The sequence below is a fragment of the Zalophus californianus genome, chromosome 7 (assembly GCF_009762305.2).
Source record: "Zalophus californianus isolate mZalCal1 chromosome 7, mZalCal1.pri.v2, whole genome shotgun sequence".
Classification (NCBI taxonomy): Eukaryota; Metazoa; Chordata; class Mammalia; order Carnivora; family Otariidae; genus Zalophus; species Zalophus californianus.
The window spans coordinates 35903293-35926639 of record NC_045601.1 but is presented as its reverse complement, the minus strand read 5'-3'; the positions used below and the strand labels follow the sequence as shown (position 1 = coordinate 35926639).

The window sequence follows — 23347 nt, the reverse complement described above, 5'->3', positions numbered from 1 at the left end:
TTATTAACTTAAAGTAAACCCCTCCTTTTTACCTCAAATACTATGTTAAAATAAATTTACATATATTGCACATTTTTATGTTCTACCAAATGTGATAGCTTTAATCAGTGGAAATGTGACTTTTTTTGGGAAAATAAACAGATTCAAACAACATAGAAACTTGCATTAAAATTAAATTTTAACCAGTTTTCTTTCAAAAATCCAGAAATTCAGATGAGGGAGAAATTGGACACAGCCAAAATAGTTTCAAAATTTAAGCTACTTATATAAACAGATTAAAACACTTTCAATTTCTCAAACTGCTGGTTTTCTTTTTCAGTTTTATTTTAAGGAAATACTCAATATTTGAATTTCTTATCCATACTTGCTTTACATTGAGAATAATTTTATGTAAATGAATAAATACATGGGTCCATAAATGATTTTTTTTATATGGAGAGAAAATTTTTAAATGACGTAACATACTAAATATTATTGAACAAGAGAAAATAAAAATTCAATCGAAATGCATCTCTTGTTAATTAATTTATTTTTAGATTTTTATTTATTTATTTGAGACAGAGACAGCCAGAGAGTGAGCACAAGCAGGGGAAGCAGCAGAGGGAGAGGGAGAAGCAGGCTCCCTGCTCAGCAGGGAGCCCAACGTAGGACTCCATCCCAGGACCCTGGGATCATGACCTGAGCCGAAGGCAGACGCTCAACCGACTGAGCCACCCGGACCCCCCTCTTGTTAGTTTAATATGGATACAGCATATTTCCAGAAGTACTTTTTGAAAATTCTTTGAGTAAATTTTGTTATAATTTATATATTTGCATAAATTGGTATGTTTAAATCTTACCATAGAGGTGTTACTCATGAAGATAATTTCTTTAAGAAAGGAATAGTTATTGCTCTATAAATTATTTATGGCAACAGAGCACAAGATCTTAGCTACTAATTTGCAAATAATGGTGTGTGCATGTGTTTATGTGTGTATATATGGATTTAGAGAACTGTTATATATAAAAGGGCAGAGAGCAAACTAGATTAAACAACCTAAAACACTTTCTTTTCAGCGGAGGTTAGAGAGACTTGCATCTAAGCATGCTGAGCGTGCAAGTTGCATAGTGTTCCCACCTCACTGCACAAGTGATTTCCCAGTGTTGTCCTTCCTCCTTGATGTATTGCAAAAATCTTTCCCGAAACTTATTCTCCTTAAACTGCTTTTCCAAGATACAGCTGGTTAAAGTCCTTTTCATAGGTCTGCAACAATTCTAGTTTGGGGTCTGCTACCTTATAAATGGAATGACTTTCATGTTTCTCATGATAATTTGGATCAGCCCATCCATTTCATTCCTGACACATGGCTTCTCAATGACTTCTTACCTACACACGAGTCAGAGGGCAGCACCACTGATCTTAACTGCAATGTACACGACTTCCAGAACACCTCTTCTCTCGTCTCATAACATGTGTTCACATCATCTTCATTTTAGACATCATAACCTTGATTATTTACTTCATACTTTTTTTTTAATGATCAAGCCAATGTCTATATCCTCTTTATGTGTTGGCCATCATAAGGAATGAGTTCCAGTAAGGCAGGAAACAATACATACTGGAAATGTTCTAGAACAATTCTCACATGTCAAAAAATTTTCAAAATCATCGTGCTACTCTAGTATGTATGCTAATTGTTCTTGGCTTTTATATTCTCTCACATTCCCACAAGAATTGGCAGTCCCCTAAATTAGTACAGTGCACACATTTTTTTATTTTTAAAGTAGGCTCCACACCCATTGTGGGACTTGAACTCACAACCCTGAGATCAAGAGTCATATGTTCTACCAACCGAGCCAGGCAGGGACCTCTACACACATTTTAAGTATATACTTTAATGGGTTTTTACCTGTATGTATTCTTATGATATACTGAGCCACTCCTTGCCCAGAGGGTTCCTTCATGCCTCTTCCTCATATGGTTATGCCATTTTGACTATTAAGTCTGTCTTCAACATGTTCTGTGAGAAACTTTTTTATTTTCATACCAAAAATTTTATTCCAAAGCTGACTAATACTTGTATGGTGTTAGTGCAAAACGCAGTCAGGCAATAAATTGATTTTAAACTAAAAACTGTGGTTTTTCATAAATGGAAAACTGCTAAATGTTCAGAGAAGGAATTAAATTAAAAAACTTACTTTTTTCCAAGTAATCTCTATCACAGAAATTCAGTTTTGTTTTTATACATATTTCTCTCATAACTACGTAACACAAATTACACCCTTATCCAGCTTTGATTTCCATGCTGTAGTTACCCATGGTCAACTGTGGTCCAGAAACATGATCCACTTTCTGACTTATTGTCAGAAGGTCAGTAGTAGCCTACTATTGTTCACCTCACTTCATCTCATCAAAAAGGCTTTATCAAAGCCACATCATCCCAAGAATGAGAAGGGTGAGTACAGTAAGATATTTTGAGAAAAAGAGAGAGGGGTCACAGTCACATAACTTTTGTTACAGTATATTGTTATAACTATTCTATTTTGTAATGATATTATTGATAATCTCTTACTGTGCTTATTTTATAAATTAAACTTTATCATAAGTATGCACGGACAGGAAAAACAATAGTGTATATATAGGGTTTGGTACTATCTGTGGTTTCAAGCATCCACTCGGGGTCCTGGAATGTTACCCTCCACAGACCAGGGTGGACTACAGTATGTCCTTCTGAAGTAAGGTACACAATGATTGTAATAATTATGATGATGATAAAAATGGCAATTAACTTTTATGTGATAGTCACACTATACCAGGCATTATTGAAGAATTTCATATACATAAACTATTTTATTCCTCACAATAACAGTAAGACAAGGAGTAATATTATTTTGAGGATGATGGGTAAATAATTTGCCAACAATGAAGTGAGGGGCAAAGTCAGGATTTGAACCCAGATAGTCTAGGGTCAGAGTCCTTTTCTCTCACTCATTAAACCACACTGTCAAACTGAGACTCAGAAAAATAGCATGGATAGATTACTAGACAAAGCAGAAACTACCACAAATGAACTCTTTCTTACCACCTCTTGGTTTCTGGCAGATATTGTATGCCACATGGTAAGTTCAATTTCCATAATCTCACCTCCCCTACAGTCTAAATATCATGTGATATTCGTCATTATAATTTTATATGTACTGAGACAGGGATAAAATGACATTTGAAACAGCTTGTGTAAATGCAAATAATTCAATAACCAAATAAGAAAATTTAAAATTTTAGAATCATTTATAGCTTTCTTTTCTCAGCTATAGATATGTAGAATGACCATACCTAAAGAGCTTCTTGAAGGATGATGCAAGACCATTTTGTATATCTGGCTCTATTTTAAATCTGGAAAAACATAGGTGATATATATCTAAATGTCTTCTGCCATTATCTTCTAAAAATTCCAGCTCTGATTTTTTGATCTACAAGCTAAGCTTTTAAAATAAAATAAATGCCTATCCATTATACGTTTATCTGTATATATTTTCTCATCCCATCATTAAGAATTGCTTAATTTTTAAAATTATGAGGAATCTTAGTATTTGAATTGAAAAAAGGTGTGTTTTTTTTTCTCTTCTGTGAAGCTTTTTTTATTTATTACTTCTTATGAGTCAAGGGAAAAGTCTTTCTTTATTGCCTTTACAAATCATGAGTAAAACACAAATGCTTAATTGAGCAGATTGATGATTAAATGGAGAAAAATGATGAAAGGAAAGATGCCAGCATAAACAGAATATGGCCATTCATTTCTACCCCAAATGAATCAACTACTGCTCATGAATGTGGGTTTAATACTAATTTTGGCAGAAACTACCCAGAGCACCAACCCTCTGCGGAGTCCCACGTCCGCACGGGGACAGCTTTTTCCTGTTTCTTTTGCTAGAATACACCAAATAGCTCTCTCTCTCTCGTTGGCACAAAGAACTCTTAAATGGATTATAAACATAGTGAATTCAGGAGACTTTCTCACACCTGAACTCCAAATATTCATTCAAAGATGAAAACGTTTCCCCCTAAAGAAACTAGGCAACTAAACTATAATATGCAATGTCAGCAGGATTACCCTGGTCATCAGCCATCACAGATCTAATTTCTTGGCATCAAGGGCATTAAAACAATTTTTTTAAGTTAAAAAAAAAGGTAAAGTAGCTTCAACTGAATTGCACGACTCATTAAGGTAAGGAGTGGTCTCCACATCTCTGCTTGCATGACTCATGAAGATAAAGAGCGGTCTCCATATCTCTGCTCTTACATATGCACAGACTAGCTCAGTTCCTATTTATGTCTGATTGTCTACCACAGAAAGTAACAGAAGTTTTTAAACAAGCAACTTGCTATTTTAAGCTGATATTGTTGAGCTTTTCCTAATATATTGATTGATCAGCAGCATAAGACCTTTCAGACACCAAATGGCAGAAATACACCCTTCTAAGGTTTTCTAAATCCTTCCTATCCTCATAACAGGATTCCTCCAGTCAAGTACTAGAGGGTGGAAAGTAGCACCCCATTAGGTGCTAAAGACACCCAAGTGAGTCAGAGAACTTGGCTGGCAGTTTAACTGGGCCCTACTACAAATACTCTGTAATAGAAGTGCCACATTTAATTAGCCCTGAAGCAGGAAACAAAGCTCTTTCATTTTACAAAGCTGGAGAATGGAATCTCAAGGAAAAAAAAAAAGGCAAACCTCTTACCTTTTGTGGCAATTCGTACGCACTGGGTTTTAGTTTCCTGATGGAGTGAAACATGAAAGAGAGCAGTCAGTGTATAGACAATGTTTCCTATTTCATAATCCCGGCTTATAAATGAGGTTTATGAAGAGCAGAATTGCAATATCAAGGAAACTCTTTTTTTTTTTAAATAAAAACCTGAAGTAAGAACTTGTAAAAATGTTTCAGTATTTTCTAAAAATTCAGATGTCTGTTTTCATGTTATAATCAAACAGGCTCTCTTGTCTGGGACAAATAGTAAAAGCACTGTATTTGTACTTATCATACTTTTTAAACAATTAGAAAGAAAAATGTGTTTGCAAAGCTAATACAAATCAGACCCAGACACCAACTTCATTCTCACCACACAGCTGTAGACTCAGACCAAAGCTGAACATCCCTTACTCTCACTTGGATCCCAGCACGACTACCGAGCTAAATGACAGTAGTGAGAGAGATCATCCAAAAGTTGCATCACAGCTGTAGTATGATACATCTGTTCTTTTTTTCTTTTTTAATTTCGCTGTTAGGGGTTAAAGATTTCTCATTGGGACTATTTTCCTACTCTTGCTAGACAGATGGAATTGAGGAAGGGTTAAGTTGAAATGGGAAAAGACAAAGATTTCAGGTCCTTCCTTCCTTCCTTCCTGTCTTCCTTCCTTCCTCCCTCCCTTCCTCCTTCCCTCCCTCCCTGCCTCCCTCCCTTCCTTCCTCCCTGTCTTCCTCCCTTCCTGTCTTCCTCCATTCCTCCCTTCCTCCCTCCCTTCCTCCCTCCCTTCCTTCCTTCCTCCCTGTCTTCCTCCCTTCCTGTCTTCCTCCATTCCTCCCTTCCTTCCTCCCTCCCTCCCTTCCTTCCTCCCTTCCTTCTTCCCTCCCTTCCTTCCTTCCTCCCTTCCTTCCTCCCTCCCTCCCTTCCTTCCTCCCTTCCTTCCTCCCTCCCTTCCTCCCTCCCTTCCTTCCTCCCTCCCTTCCTTCCTCCCTGTCTTCCTCCCTTCCTGTCTTCCTCCATTCCTCCCTCCCTTCCTTCCTCCCTCCCTCCCTCCCTTCCTTCCTCCCTCCCTTCTTCCCTTCCTCCCTTCCTCCCTCCCTCCCTTCCTTCCTTCCTCCCTCCCTCCCTTCCTCCCTTCCTTTTTAATGTTGTGGTGTGGCACTATGTGGTGAAATGCACTTCTAGGCCCACACCACACACCTCCAGGACTTAGTTCCTTCAGTTCATATCTCTGAACATACCAGAGGTTGGAAAAGATGGTAAAGCCAGTAAACAAAACAAAGGCTATTTGTTTTTAGGATGTATTTGTAACTCCATCTTGAGTAGTTCCATATACTGAAAGCCCAAGAGCTTACCATTTCCTCTTAATTATACAAAACAAAGCACTGAGGGGGAATTAGTAGTTAAAAAATAAATCTTTGCATTCTATTACTTAATTGTGACTTGAGGCCTTTACACCTTTACAGTCCGCTCCAGGGGATTGTTCCACATTCCCACAAAGGCCCAAAGGGATTCTGATTTCCTAAAAGCAACTGTTGTTAATTCCACTAGGATTTCCAGTCTCTGCTCGTAGGAACCACATCCATTTTGAAACTATTTGCCAAGATAACTGTGAGATATATTGTTGTTACTCCATACTTTGATTAAACCACATGTAGATATAGTAACAATTAGAAGAGAACATTCATATCAAGGCTTTCGAACAGTGCCAGAGAAAATCCTCTGTAAGTAACAGACATTCATTAACACTCCTCTTACACCACGGACCCAGGAACAAAAGTTAATTTGGAATCGCTCACATCTCTAAAGATGAATACCCAAAGGCAGAACTATGTTTTCTACTGCTATGCTACTTTATACCCAGAATGGAATAATAACTTCCATGGTCTTCTCTTTTTTGAGCAGCCCGGTTGTACCAGTGATGTGGAATGATGGGCATGTGGGAAGCGGGCAGCCAACTTGCCTCAAAAGACTCCCACTTACAAAGAAATAAACTAGAGAGGAGACAAGAATAATGTTTTCAACCATGGGCAGCCTGTGGCTTTGGAGTAGTACATCCTAGAAGATGCCATGGCATTTTCCTTTGCCATATACTGGCAAAGGAATTTAAGTAAGCAGAAAGAGAGAGCTTTCATTTGAAAGCAGCCAGTCAATACCCTAGGTTCTCATGGCCCCTGCAGAAAAGCCAACTGGATTATGTCTTTCAACTTAACTATTCCAAGGTATAATATGCCTGTTGCAACTGGATATCACCTATTCCACACATCTCCCAGGAACCCACCTCAGGGATTCAATTACCCAAACCCAGAAATTTCCTATATAGCTACAAGTACACAAAAATGCCAGTTCTATTGGATTTTAAATTGTGAGAGTTTTCTATTCTTGACCTTTTTTTTTCCTTATCCCTCTCTGAAAAAAAAATATTAAATAAGTTTTAGGAAAGAAAATCTTTCAAAGAGAACAGCATGAGCCATGAAAGGCCAGGTTATTTCCCCCCATATGGAACCACTGGTAGTTTCTATCTTCCTGTTGTGTCTTCCTTTTCAAGACTCATTTGGGATCAGCAGCAGTGTTCAAAAACAACTGTGTCCAAAATGGGAAAAGGAGGCGCAACCGGGGAAACAGAAAACAGACTTCTCTAACGCCACAGCATCCTGCCGTCTCCAGGCAGCCTTCTGTTTAGGATCTGTCAGATATACCACAGGCACCCTATTACTTTGTAATCAGAGGATTGTTACTTGTTATCTACTATTTGGCTTGTACCCTCTGAAAAGTTTAGAAGGGTTTATTAGCCTGCTGTGGAACACGTATTCTGTTTATCCTGCAGTAAATTTAATCTTCTGAAGTGTGCCACCACTGAGCAAAGAAGACAGAACAATGCCTGTCTTTACTGGGGCTGGAGTCCCAGAAGCAGCACACCCACCTTTTCAAACCATTTTGCTCACAATTGTTCTTGTGGGCTTTCCTGAGGAAGGCTTGAGGAGAGGCAGTTACTATGAAACAGGAATCCCGTGCCCTGGAACGGGTTTGGAGCCTCAGTCTGAGAGTCCGCCCAAAACTGTGCACACTGTTGGGAACAGAAACAACACCCCCTACACATGGGTGTGTTTCGTTCCCCTTCTTTCTTTCTTTTTTTTTTTCCCCTGACAAATGCTACTGAGTATTTATAAAATTCAACTGCAGTTCTTCCTCAGAGCAGTGAAAAAGCAAATTTTGGAGGAAGCTCACCTTCTCCACACTGCTCATTGCCTGGAAATAGATGTTGTATCCTTTGCGTGGAGCCAAAGGAGGGTTCCAAAAGCCCTGATAGGTCCTATTGTCACCCACTGTGAATGGGGCAGGTTCAGGAAGATTCCCTGGGGGCAGTTCTGCAGCGAAGTAGTATGGTGCACCCCCGCTCAGGGCATTTTGGTATGTAACAGGGACTTGGTAACATTCCATTGCTCCAGCTTCTCTCTTGGTTCGGTGTGGGTGCAACTCCTCCACAACAATCTGATAGGCACTTTTTGGAAAAAGAAAAAAAAAAAAAAAGGACACATTTAGAGATTCTACATACTAAGATTTCTCAAAAAAAAAAAGAGGTATTTAATATTTTTTTAAATTTTTTATTGTTATGTTAATCACCACACATTACATCATTAGTTTTTAATGTAGTATTCCATGATTCGTTGTTTGTGCATAATACCCAGTGCTCCAAGAGGTATTTAATATTAACATGCAACATTTCAAAGTCTTTAAGGTCAGTCTTAACCCACTGCATGCACTGCATGTTTTTTTTCCAGCTATTTTGCAATAAAATAGAATTTCATGTGGATTCTCCTTCCCCCCAACTCAACGTAGGTACTAAGGAACTGGAAAAAAGTAAGAAAAATCACCACAGAAGTCTACACATTTTTTAATGTTGAGAAATGAGCCACCTCAATAACGAGAGACAAGTACTAAAGTTCTTTGTCTGATATTTTTCAATGTTTAAATTTAACATTTTCCTTTGAGATGATAGTACAAAAGGCCCTGGTCTGAGGCCCAACAGAATGAGTGCCTCAGGGTGGGGCTCAAAGCACCAGTGTGGGGTTGTCATCACATTAGAGACAGAATGTGCTGACAGGCTTCCCCACCTCCTGACCTTGCCACGGCATCAACACCGGCTCAGTTATGCAGATAGAAGGAGCGAGTGGCATGCGGCAATGCGGGCACAGATGGACAGAAATCTGTCCTCGCCACTGAAATAGACTGCTTCCTTCTTCTAGCGTTGTTAATAATAAAATGGTACAAATTGTAGAAACAGATGGCATTTGCCCTATTAAAGCTTGAACCTAAACCTTCTAATACCTTTCTTAAAAGTCTTAAAACTTCTCTACAATAGCTATTATTTTACAGAGGAAATCAAAGAAAAAATAACGCAACTTTAAAATGAAAGTCTGCCTAATCACTAATGTTTTTTTTTTTTTTTTTTACCAATTGCTGAAACTGGTATATTAATATTATTCTTTCTTTGCAGTATATTCTCCAGGCAAACTTTTCTTAGGTAATGTACACCTGAGAAAGTTGGCATTCTTAATATATTTTATGTTTTTAATGAATTTAAAAATCCCTGAAAATCAAGAAAAAATGCATTGTGGTCGCTTATGTAAATTGAATAGAAATAAGCTGTATGTAGGGCTAGGCAAATATATTCATTCTATATAGGGACAACAGTCACTGAATGACTCTCCAACAGGAATAGAATCTTTTCTTTAATGAACTTCTATAAAGAGAAAGAGGAGGGAGAGAGACAGAGAGAGGAGAGAGACAGACGGACATACCAAAAGAGAGACAGAGAGAGAAAAAACTGAATTTGCATTTATGATAATTAAAAATAAAATTTCATATCGCTTTAGAATCTGGTTTAAAATTCTAACTTAATATAAACTCTCTTATACCTACAAACAGAAGACTTTCATAGATTAAAAGAAAGAAGTTTATATAAAGGTTTTCTTTTCTTCCTAATATTTCAAGTTCCCATATTCCATTCAAATATTGCTAAGAACTTGGTAGTTTGCTATCTATCTCCTTTCCCTTAGATATAGGACAGAAATTGTATTAATGTCAGAAATCTAGATTTGGGCAAGCAACTAAGGCAGAAGGCTGTGGTATCTGAAATCATGTCTAGTCCATCATTCTCTGTACTTCTGCCAAGTTGGGTCCATAAGCTCCTAGGAATGCTACTGACAGGATACATGCTCTTTGAGGGGTCTATGGAGCAGGTGATTGTCAAATTTAAAATGAAACAGGGGCGCCTGGGTGGCTCAGTCGGTTGGGCCTCTGACTCCTGAGTTGTGAGATTGAGCCCTGCAATCAGGCTCCATGCTGGGTGGGGAGTCTGCTTGAAAGATTCTCTCCCTCTGCCCCTTCCCCCGCTCGTGCTGCTCTCTCCCTCTTTCTCTAGCTCTCTAAAAATAAATAAATAAATAAATCTTTAAAAAAATAAAATAAAATACAGGAAATACGTAAGCAAAGCTCTTGTAGAGAAACAGGAATCATAGCTGACATACGCTGTGATAAGCAAACCTTATCTTTTTTCTGTTTATTTTCAACTTAGAATCCATATTTGTATGTTACACGGCTGCACATCCTGTGGATACATACTCTTAGGCAGACAAGCATACACAGGCACCCTCCCCAAGCAAGTCTAACATCATATTCTCGCCCTAGTGGGCAATAATGATAATTACTCTTACTTCTTAATTATTTAACCTAATCCTTAAAAAATAAATTCCTCATCCATGATCCCATATCTCTAGAAAAATCCAGAAAACCTAGTAAATAGTCTTAACGAATTCTTTTACATTGACATAGGTTGCATATTCCAAATTAAGGAACTTCGTCCAAAACAGCTTGTCTCTACACATCTATTAGGAGCAAGCAAAGCAAACTGACGATGCTGGGGAGGATTAAAAGAAGAAAAGGTGCAATCTGGTCTTGGGGAAAGATCTCACTGAATTTGAGATGGAACCCCAAACTAAAAATTATAAAATTCATTTTTTTAAAGAAATTATCTTCCCTTCATTGATCAATCTGTGTGAGCAGGCTGTTGTCCAACCACACACTTGTACTTTTTTAAAGTCTGTTTTTTTCCCTGCTACTTTCTTATTTATCAATACAAATTAACTAAAGGACAGAAAATAAGGAATGAGAAATCAAATTAGAAGTGATCTGACTGATTACATGAAATGGGCCTGTGCTTTTCCACCCTTGTGGTTGTCTAATTACCGAACGGTACTTAACTCTAGCTGGATCTAAATATTGTTTGAGCTTCGTACTCTAGCAATTTAAAATATCCCAAAGCCACCTAAATAGTTGTATTCACTCTGCCCATATTTCATATTTCCCCATTCCCTTTAAAGTTGTAAAATATTTCTATAATTAAGTAAAAATCAATATACTGGCATGATGAATCTTCACTCGATGCTGAAAATACGATTTCCTTATGTTAAAAAACTAAAAATGATTTCACTTCACTATACTTTAATTTGATTAGACATTGGTATCTAGTCATTTTTAGATTTTTGGGAGGCCAAATGATGACTTCTCATCATACAATTTTCTTTCAGTTACAAGACTGTAAAAAAATACATAAGGGGATTTTGCCATTATCTCAAAAAGTGATTATAAGATACATATCGTAGACAGCCTGCTTGGTTTCATGCTTAAAATTGTTGAAACTTGAAACCAAAATTACCTACAACAGCCTACTATGTTTTTTGTTGTTGTTGTTGCTTTTTATTTTTTTTTAACCTGTAAGTAAAACCTTTGAGAACCTGGTCTTAATTTTAGGTAGTGCAACTTCTTACTGATAGCAAATAATGAATTATACAATTGTACACTCTCATTTTGTATCTAAAATGTCTCCTTAAAGCTTGAGGAGAAATTTCCTAGCTCCCGTGTTTTGCTATTTTTCTAATGAACAGACTTCCCAAGATCTCACAGCCACTGTTGCTCATAGGGCCCTAATGCAAACATTTTCAGGATCTACAGAATAAAGGCTTAAGCATCGTTTTGGTGACCATGATATTCCCTGTGCTTCATCTCTTTACTCCTTAAACACACAAGCCACGTCCCTCAGGACCTCCTTATTTCTGTAAGAGGAAGGATCAGTTTCTGAATCAACAAAGCTCAAAATCCTGGCATTAACTTTAATAAGTTCTATTTTTAACCATGCTCTACCTCCCTTGCAAAATACCATTTCTTTTCATTCCCACTGCTTCCATCATTAGGGGAGTATTTACAACTTTATATTCATATTACTCATTTAGTTTTCTTGCCCCCATTTTCTTCTTCATGTACTCCAGGCACCCATCCATCCATCCAAACTTCTAACCATCCGTTTACCTAACCACCCATCACTCCATCTATTCTGTCTTTTTTGAGTATTCTCTAAATGCCATGAACTGTTCATAGAGAATGTAAAAGAGAACCATTTTTCAAACTGTTGATACTTTCCTAAGCCAGCACTTTGAGTATTAACTACTCTTCTCTAACTTTTCACTTTGTCAAAACTATGTGGAGCCCTCCCATGTCAAAATCTATACTTTTTACACTAGGGTTAATATCTTACCACATCTCTTACTTTATCCCTCCACTCTTGCTCTCACTAGCTCCTGCTGTATGTTCTCCATTTCAAATTTGAATGACCATTGTTACTAAACATACCAAACATCCTGTCAAGAGTTTCTAGTTTTTCTACTTCTGCTATAAAACCTTCTCTGACTAGTTCACTTAGTGTTACTCTGTCTTCTAATGCCAATGGAGGTAATTCTAAAGGTGGAAGTAGGTAACAGAGGGATGAAGGTGGGGTAGAAGTTAGAGTCAAGTGAGATGCATTTTCAATTTAGTCCTCAATCCACCCACAAATTATAATGACACAGATACGTTGAGGAAAACCATTTGGGGTACCTCTCAGGAATTCTGGGTTTGAAAAAGGCCCTAAACCACTGTCTTATAATATTTATTGTGCTTATCACTGACATGTTACATTATAAATATTATCTGGTATTTAGCTAAAGATAGTTGACTATCGTATTTTTAACTCTAGTGCCCATTCATGGATGTGAGGGCGATCTGGCTGCGACATCTGTCACCCCATTGATCGCCAGGGTTGATTCAGCTGATCTGGCTGGCTAGGTGGGTGTCCCCTTCCTCCCTCACCGCTCCATGTGCGTCCCTCCCGAAGCTGCGTGCTCGGTTGAAGAGGACGACCTTCCCCAATAGAGGAGAGGACCGTTCTTCGGTCAAGGGTATACGAGTAGCTGCGCTCCCCTGCTAGAACCTCCAAACAAGCTCTCTAGTGCCCATTCATTCATTCGTCAAATATCTACTGAGTGTCTATTATATGCCATGCACTATTTTAAGTGCTGAGGTTAGGGTAATGAACACAATAGTAAAAGTCTCTGCTCTCATGAAGTTTACATTCTAGTGGGAAATACAAATAAATGAATTTTAAAAAACTACACAATATGTCAAGATAAGTGCTCTAAGAGAAAACTAAAGCAGGATAAGGGAAATAAGGAATAACAGGATTGAACATGTCTATTTGACATGCAGTGGTCAAGAAAGACCTATGTGATAAAGTGCCCTTTAAGGAGAGACCTGAAGAGAAGGTTTCAGCTATATGGGTATTCCATCAGTTATCTCCTCCTGCAAAATAAATTACCCTAGAACTGTGGCTCAAAACAATAAACATTTAATACTGCATGGTTTTTGTGGGTTAGAACTTGGGAATGGCTTAGCCAGATGGTTCTTTTTATTTTTTTAAAGATTTTATTTGTTTGACAGAGAGAGACACAGCGGGAGGGAACACAAGCAGGGGGAGTGGGAGAGGGAGAAGCATGCTTCCCGCGGAGCAGGGAGCCCGATGCGGGGCTCGATCCCAGGACCCTGGGATCATGACCTGAGCCGAAGGCAGACGCTTAATGACTGAGCCATCCAGGCACCCCCTAGCCAGATGGTTCTGGCTCAGGATTTCTCATAAGGTCACAATCAAGTTATTAGCTGGGGCTGTAGTCATCTAAAGGGCTGGAGACAATTGCATTACTAGGTATTTATACAAAGGATACAAACATAGTGATTCAAGGGGGCATGTGCACCCCAATGTTTATAACAGCAATGTCCACAATAGCCAAACTATGGAAAGAGCCCGATGTCCACTGACAGATGAATGGATAAAGATGTGGTGTGTGTATATGTGTGTGTGTGTGTGTGTGTGTGTGTGTGTGTGTGTATTCCATTATATATATAATGGAATATTACTCAGCCATCAAAAAATGAAATCTTACCATTGCAACAACATGGATGGAGCTAGAGGGTATTATGCTAAGTGAAATAAGTCAATCAGAGAAAGACAATTATCATATGATTTCACTCATACGTAGAATTTAAGAAACAACACAGATGAACACAGGGGAAGGTTGGGAAAAATAAAAGAAGATGAAATCAAATCAAGAGATAAACTTTAAGAGACTCTTAACCATAGGAAACAAACTGAGGTTTGCTGGAGGAGAAGGGGGAATGGAAAGATGGGGAAAGTGGGTGATGGGCATTACGGAGGGCACGCGATGTGATGAGCACTGGGTGTTCTATGCAACTGATGAGTCACTAAACTCTACCTCTGAAACTAATAATACACTATATGTTAATTGACTGATTTTAAATAAAATTTAAAAAAATAAAGGGCTGGAGAGAAAATTTAATAGAAAGTTAAGACTCCTCTCATTTTCTGTTAGAAAAAAACATCTACCTACTGTGGTTCTGTAGAATAAATTAAAAGATTTTACTTGGACCATACAGCTTGTATACAAGGATAAAAAGATGTCAAAGTAGGGCAAAAGGATGATTTCCATCTTTGTTTAAATTTCAAAGCATTTTTATCTGGAGCCCAAATAAGTTCTATGTCATGGCAGCAGTTAGAAATACCAGGTGCAACTACCTGATCTCTTTAAGTTGCTGAGATGAAATAGGATATTCTGCAAATGGATGAGGGTAGTGGTCCCAATGTTTCAAGTTGTGTATGAGTGAACAATTGACCTGGGGAGTAACTCTAACGTACAATGGCTGAACTCCAACTAAACAGATACAGATATAAATATTAATCTGTATTTCTGTTAAACTATCATTGGTTTCTTTACCCAATACAACTGTGGAAGAAATGGTGGTTTTTTTTTTAAAGTTTTTATTTAAATTAAAGTTAGGTTAACATACAGTATAATATTAGTTTCAGGTATACAATATAGTGATTCAACACTTCCCTACAATGCCCGGTGCTCAGCACAAATGCCCTCCTTAAGCCTCATCACCAATTCACCACCCTCCTTTCTGCTGACCATCAGTTTGTTCTCTATAGTTAAGAGTCTGTTTCTTGGTTTGCCTCTCTCTCTTTTTAGTCCCTTTGCTCATTTGTTTTGTTTCTTAAATTCCACATATGAGTGAAATCATATGGTATCTGTTTTTCTCTGACTTAATTTTTAAAAAATATTTTATTTATTTGCGAGAGAGAGTGAGAACACAAGCGGGGGGAGGGGTTGATTTCAGGACCCCGGAATCATGACCTGAGCCAAAGGCAGATGCTTAACCAACTGAGCCACCCAGGTGCCCCATCTGACTAACTTGTTTTGCTTAGCATAATATTCTCTAGCTCCATCCATGCTGTTGCAAATGGCAAGATTTCATTTGTTTTTATGGCTGAGTAATAGTCTGTGTGTGTGTGTTGTGTGTGTGTGTGTGTGCGTGTGTGTGTGTGTGTATACACACATATATACCGCATCTTCTTTATCCATTCACTAGTCAATGAACAGTTGGGTTGTTTCTGTAATTTGGCTATTGTAGATAATGCTGCTATAAACATCAGGGTGCATGTATCCCCCTGAATTAGTATTTTTGTATTCTTTGTGTAAATACCTAGTAGCACAACTGCTGGATTGTAGGGTAGTTCTATTTTTAACTCTTTGAGGAAACTCCATACCGTTTTCCAGAGTGGCTGCAAGGAAATGGTGATTCTCACTGCTTTTCACAACTATCTCCTAATTACCTAACTAAGAATACATGGTAGTTAATGTTTTAAAATGAAAAATTAGGTTTTACCTACAAAATAAACATTTAGTTACCCTAGAATAGGTAGCTTCCTGGCAGCTTAAAATAGATAGAGCTTATATTTGGAAAATGCTGCAGTTAAATACACATTCATTTGTTCCATCTTATAGTAAACTGAGTTCACCACTGAGGGACTCTTCCCTGTGTTTTTGCAATATGCGGCTGCTATGTTCATTCTTTGAAAACAGCTCCATCGGGTCAATCTTTTAATAAGTGGGACATTCTACGCACTATAATTTATAATTATATCTGCTCGGGCTAGACTTTGAATCCATCTATGAAAAATGGAAAATGTTTTTTGTAAAAGGGAAAATAATTATGCATTTTAGGGAGTTGGTTCCAAATGTAGGTAATATTCATTCTGAATCATACTAATGATTGTCAAGTGATGCCAGTTTTAGGGATAGATCTTAAAAAGTCGGTAAGGAGAGTCAAAGGTCTAGGTAAGTCAGACAGCAACGTTCAGCCTTTAGAATAATTATATATTCAAAAATTAATTTTTGTCAAAAAGACCACACTTGCCAGAATTGCACTGCATGTGTTTACATTAGCATGTAGACACTTTAGGACCAGTCTTAAAGGAGAACGGAAGAACAAAGTGGTTGGTGATGCTGAGCACTGAATTATTTAGAACAGGATTTTTTAGTGGTGTGTATATTATTTGCTCTGTGTACATCATGATACCTTAGAATGAAATGCAACAAATTTATAGTATATAATTTCTAATATACAAAAGAACTCATTCCAAAGAGAGCATGCCTTCTTTTTGATTTGGGACAGCAATCCAACACAACAAATAAAAATATTTATCATTACTTAATAACCTCAAAAAATACCTTGAATCTTAGATGACTTTTTACTTTGCTACCCCTTCTAAAATAAAAACTACTATCATCTCTCCCCTAAAGTCTCCATTCCCTTCAGCTTCTCATCAAGTTTTATCCCTCCAACTTGTGTACAACCTTGTGGAAGAGTCACAGCCCCACGTGCATTTCCACTGCTTCTGTCTGAATGTGGCCCAAGAGCACTTCTCGCTGGGACCATTCTGCTTTCAGTCTGGGTTACTCCCAGTTCATTCTCTATGTTTCTACCAGAGTGGTCTTTCCAAGAACATAAAATTGCTCATAATAGCTTCCACTTACAGTCATTCTGTGGCCACCTTCAGTTTTTGGACTGGCACTAAACAGCCTCTCCCTCTGGCCCCTGCTTATTTCTCCAACCTCTCTTCTCCCACATACCCTTCCCTCTCAATGATCTGAACTACTTGCAATTCTGGAATGTACCACACGGCCACATACCCAATCATCCGCTTTGCAATTATTGGAGAGGACCATTGTGTCTTCTCTTCTCAGCAACCTCTCCCCTCTTTTCAAAGTGACCCTTGGCTGAGCTTATTCTTACAGCTCCTTCAAAACTCAGCTCTAGTACCACATTTCCTAACTGCTGTCATTTCACTTCTCATACTGCATTGTTATCGTTCATTGATTTATGAGTCTGCCATTCCCAGTTGAGGGCACATATTAAATTGCCTTATGTGGATTTCTATTCCAAGTATCCAGTTCAGCCCCTGGTGCATATTGAATGTCATTGGGATTAATAAATTCATAGAAACCATTGGTAACTTTGGTTTTCTTGATAACACTAAATGGAACTCAACGTACAGACTCTCTATAACAAGGTGCTATGATAGAGGCTTCAGGAATTGGAGTTTGTTTGACATTAGGAAGACCAGAGCAGAATGACTTCCACCAGATTTGGGACAAATGGATGGTAAGGTGTGGCCTGGCAGAGGCTACTAATATGGTAAAGTAAGATCTCAGGAGGTTTAGCTAGGTGGTAAATAGGTCTGGCTTTTATTGGGAGGGGAAAAGATGGGCCACATACCGAGTGGAATGGCAACAAGCATTAGCAGATAAGAGATTCTAATAGGCCGACATAAATGTGAATCTGGCTGAAAAGTAAAATAGCTTCAAGAATCTGAAGAAGTGATGGGCAGCCAATCAAGGATTTGAAGTACCGGACATAAATACAGTGCTATGAAAATTGATTACATCAATTTGGGTCTTCATCTTCAAAGAAATAAGAGCACTGGACAAGATAAGCCTTAAGATAGGGCTCCAATTACTGGGAGCAGTATCAAAGGTAGGAATGTGGTCAGAGGAAAGAAGACAGGACTCTCTCCTGGGAAGATTCAAAAAGCAAAGGAAGCAGGGCTCATCTAGGCCAAACTGCCCAACAAGACCAGTCTGGTCCTGCCACCTGGTCCCCACCTATGGGTATATTCCCAGATAGCTGGGCAAGTCATTGTAAAAAAATAAAGATGGACAAAATTGGATTAGAATATTAGTTGGAAAGCAGATTTTTTTTCCTGTTAATAAGATTCTTTTAAAATAGTTAGTTGTTTACATATCATTTAATTATTTCTTCTTATAGTATTCCTGGTTGTAAATTAATTTTTTTCATTTTATTTTTTAAAGATTTTTATTTATTTTAGAGAGGGAGAGACAGAGAGGGAGCACTAGTGGGGGAAGGCAGAGGGAGAAGCAGGCTCCCTGCTGAGCAGGAGCACAACGCAGGACTAGATCCCAGGACCCCAGGATCATGACCTGAGCCAAAGGCAGACGCTTAACCGGCTGAGCCACCCAGGTGCCCCTGTAAATTAATTTTTGAGCACTAATCTCCTATCATGTAAAATTTGGAGTTCTCAGCCACTGCAATGAATTCCAGAGAAGGTGAAATGTCTTCCCAACAAACATAAAGAAGTACATTTCTGTGTCAGAGAAAGAGGATATAGGATTATTAAGGATGATTTTTGCATAACCACTAGTTCAGACTCTTACGAATTTTTGGAAATTAGAAATTTTGTAGTAAGTAAATGTAAATGAAGTAAAAGAAAGACTTTTGATTTTAAAAGATGTCATTGATAACATACTCACTTATTCAACAAAGTTCCTCAACACCAATTATGAGCAAAGGACACTCCTTTGACTGTCCATGACAAATCTTCCATGACAAATCTGGGCACAGGCTGTGTGTTCTGTTGTGATCACCTTGTCTTTGATTTACAGACAAAGCTTAGCACAGTGCCAGGCACATAATACATAGTCAGTTAATGTCTGTGTCATAAAATGATTAAATGAATAAAGAGCTAGTGAAAGTTACATTATGTAGCATGAGGGTACAATAAGAATTATACACTATGTGTGCAACTTACATTAAGGAAAGTTGAATTCATTCAAATATCTAACAAGATAAATGCAAGTACCTAGTAGCTCATTTAAACAGCAGTGGCAGAACTGAGCACCTAGAAAGTAAAACCTAGAAAATAAATTTTATCACACGTAGGAACATATGAATGACCCTAATTATTTGTCAACAGAAAAAGATGTTGAAAGCAGGCATTTTTTCTTTCTCCTCTAGACCAGCAATCAGACTTACTCATAGATCACTGATTCATGAATAGCACTATATACATACTTTCCATTTCCAAGGAGCCCGTGCTTCATAAGTGTTTGTATTACAAGTGTATTCAGTCATCTCTCTTGTTCTCCAGCATGGTTTTCCCGAGATTTTTAGTCAGAACAGAAAGGAGTTTTCTTTATGGACTCAGGTTCTTTTATTAATTTTTTTATTATAATTTTTTTAAATTTAAAAAATCTTCCTTTCCTATGATATAGGACTGTTTGAATGGTTCATATGTGCTCAGATGGCTGAATGTATTTATTTTATACACAGAACAAAGATTAATTTTATTTTCTTAACGAATTTGTGTAAACAACTTGAGATGAATCAGTTCTGAAATATCTGCACTGATTTTTGTGCTTTACTACTTTTTTTTATTAAGATTTTATTTATTTATTTGACAGAGACACAGTAAGAGAGGGAACACAAGCAGGGGGAGTGGGAGAGGGAGAAGCAGGCTTCCCACTGAGCAGGGAGCCTGATGCAGGGCTCATGACCCGAGCCGAAGGCAGACGCCTAATAACTGAGCCACCAAGGTGCCCCTGTGCCTTACTTCTTAAGGGAAGTATAAAAATAAAAGTATCCACAAGATCTACAAGTTTCACGTGGAAACTTGCTTAAGTTTTGGGCATTTATCCAATTACAAATATGAAGAATTAAAATCATTGGAATAATTCAAACCAATTCTTGAAAACAACATGGCTCATAGTCTGCAAGATGAGGGTAATACGGGAGATTTTAATATCGGATAGAGAAAGGAAATGGCAAATTGAATTTTAATATTTACTATGGAATTCCTGAGAAGCAACAATTTAGGAATTAAAAGGTCACATAAGCTGCATTCATTATAACTAATCTCCTTTTATTTCCTCAAAACTTCCTATTTTTCAAGCACTCAAATGAAATTATTCATAACAGATTTAATGCATTGGATAGGAGTTATTTTCTCCTTCTATTTCTGACAAATACTTTCAAAGCTCATATCCCATAGATACCGACAGAGGAAGTGGAATGAAATGGAACTAGAAGAAAATAAAAATCAAAGAGCAATGCTCTTAAATCAAAGAGTACAGAGAGTGGTTCAGTTCATGAATATCTCAAAAACCCCCTTGGAGGGGCGCCTGGGTGGCTCAGTCATTAAGCGTTTGCCTTCAGCTCAGGTCATGACCCGGGGATCCTGAGATCGAGCCCCACATCAGGCTCCCTGCTCCGCGGGAAGCCTGCTTCTCCCTCTCCCACTCCCCCTGCTTGTGTTCCCTCTCTCGCTGTGTCTCTCTCTGTCAAATAAATAAATAAAATCTTTAAAAAAAAAAAAAAAACCTTCAGATCTTACTCTTAAAAGTCTATCTGCAGGCTTTGTCCAAATGAAAAACAAAACCAAACCAAAACAAAAATAAAACCTTTCTGATAGTCATTGTCAAATGACCATCTCTTAGAAATGAATGACTATATCGACTGCTAAGCAATCTCTCCTACTGCTATTTTGCCCTATTACTCGTATGTCCCCCCTTACCTGATTGGTGCCCCTTTGGCCTGTGCTGGTCTCAACAACACGGTTATTGTGGTGGCCGTTTCATTGAGAGACGCATCCACTCCTTCATAGTCAGGTAAAGTTGGAGCTGGTAAGTGGTTAATGAGAGAAGAAAAAAGTTCCTGTCAATTAACAGAATTCTATCACAGTTCAGGATGAATAAATGATCTGGAATGGGGGAAAACCAATTTCATATTTAATTTTCTAAAGGTACCTCAGTTTGTAGAATAACATATATTACTGAATGTTAACCCTGGGAACCTAATGCAGCAGAAGATATGAAGCCACGATTTGTTGTTGAAACTTAACTTATCATCTGGCGACTTGGACACACACGCCAAACATTTTGTGAAGGTGCTTTGGCTTTTGGTTTCCTGAGACCTTGAAACCAAGCATTGATGGGATGGGAGGTGAACAGCATTGACTCTGGGGAGACCTGGTTACGGACATGCACATGGAGATGTGAAGGCAGAGGGGGCAGGAAGTGAGCCAGAGGCTGCCTGGTGAGGTGGTGCTGGGTGCGATATAAAGGTTGTGGAATGCCCAGTGTTAGTATCTGGACTGTGGCCGCAACAGAAACATATTGAGGAAGTGTGGTGAATGGGAACTGCAGTTTTTATTTAGCATGAACTAGTGCATTAGTTGCCAGATTCTTGAAAAGTAGAAACTCATCAAATATCAAAATATTTGATAATGGTTGGGGTGGGGGACAGGGCTCCCTAATCCTGAACTGGGTGAAAAAGTAACCTCAAATGGCTTTTGGTTATTTTAGGGAGGACATAACCAGTGAAATGTGTGCAGTATCAGAGAAACTGAGAACAAATGGCATCTAATATAAATTTCAAAGTATTTCATTCTTTCATTGAGTATTTACTGAATATATACAACGTGTCAAATTTTGTAAGTGCTGTGAGTATAAAGACAAAACATGGCCTCTGACATTTAGAGAATTAAAAGTATAGATTGACATTTTATCAAGAGTGAGAATCTTTTTTTCTTTTTAAAGATTTATTTATTTGAGAGAGAGATAGAGAGAGAGAGCACGAGCAAGGGGAGGAGCAGAGATAGAGGAAGAAGCAGACTCCACGCTGAGCGGGGAGCCCAACTGCAACCCAAGCCAAAGGCCGACACCCAACTGACCGAGCCACCCAGGTGCCCCAAGAGTGAGAATCTTAAACAACAACAACAAAAATAATAGCCAAATTTTAGGTGACTTAAAGAGGAGTCAGTTCATTTGCTAAAACAGTGGTTCTCAAACTAGTGAGATCAGATGCCCATGAAGGCTTTTTTTTTTATTATGTTATGTTAATCACCATACATCATTAGTTTTTGATGTAGTGTTCCATGATTCATTGTTTGTGTATAACACCCAGTGCTCCACGCAGAACGTGCCCTCTTGAATACCCATCACCAGGCTAACCCATCCCCCCACCCCTTCCCCTCTAGAATCCTCAGTTTGTTTCTCAGAGTCCATAGTTTCTCATGGTTCGTCTCCCCCTCCAATTTCCCCCCCTTCATTCTTCCCCTCCTGCTATCTTCTTCTTCTTCTTCTTTTTTTTTTAACATATAATGTATTATTTGTTTCAGAGGTACAGGTCTGTGATTCAACAGTCTTACACAATTCACAGAGCTCACCATAGCACAAACCCTTCATGAAGGCTTCTTAAAACCCAGATTGCTGCCCTTTTCCCCTTGAGTTTCTAATTCAATAGGTCCAGGGAAGAGCCTGGTAATGTGCATTTCTAGAAAGTTTTCAGGTGATGTTGACGCTGTTGGTCTATGGACCACACTTGGGAGAACCACTAGTCTAAATCAGGGTTGGGAGTTAGAAAAATGAAACAGACAACTTCGGGGTTAAGACGATGCTTGAGCTGAATGTTAAAAGGGCAGTAAAAACTTATCAAGACAAGAAAGCATCCAATAAAATGCAAGAGATGGGAAACAGAATATCTGAAGACATCATCACGTGAAAGGAGACTTCGTGTTATGACAGCTACAAGCAGTCTGCGAGGCCTGGAACTTTGGGTTCATGGGTAGGAGTGGTGGATGGAAGGAACTATAAAATTAAGGGGCACAAATGTTAATCATACATGGATGTTTGGGCTTTATCCTACTAAATACAATGTATTAGATTTTGAAAAAAATTTAGGGGGCTTCTGGGTAGCTCAGTTGGTTAAGCGACTGTCTTCTGCTCAGGTCATGATCCTGGGGTCCTGGGATCGAGTCCCATATCAGGCTCTCCCTGCTCAGCGGGGAGCCTGCTTCTCCCTCTCCCTCTGCCACTCCCCCTGCTTGTGCTCTCTCTCTCTCTCTCTGTCAAATAAATAAATAAAATCTTTAAAAAAATTTTTTAGGAAAGAAATATATGTTGTACAAAGTGCGATAGAAAAATACATCGAAGCAACGTAGTCTGAAGCCAAAGATAATGCTCAGAAAGATATTTCAATCATCTGTTTAAAGTATGGTCCAGAAGGAAAGGAAGAAACAGTGACATCAGAAAGAGATAAACT

General features: G+C 38.3%; 1 protein-coding gene across 8 annotated transcripts in view; it reads right to left on the bottom strand.

The window, feature by feature from the left end:
* PTPRK (protein tyrosine phosphatase receptor type K) overlaps window positions 1-23347 on the bottom strand; it is a 553961-nt gene that overhangs the window by 88442 nt on the left and 442172 nt on the right. For all 8 annotated transcript variants that reach the window (XM_027601765.2, XM_027601758.2, XM_027601759.2 and 5 more), the window contains exons 11-13: window positions 20820-20925; window positions 7952-8225; window positions 4720-4756 (exon numbers count right to left, since the gene is read on the bottom strand). In XM_027601765.2, coding sequence (XP_027457566.1) covers window positions 4720-4756; window positions 7952-8225; window positions 20820-20925 — 417 coding nt within the window. The remainder of the gene's footprint in view (window positions 1-4719; window positions 4757-7951; window positions 8226-20819; window positions 20926-23347) is intronic.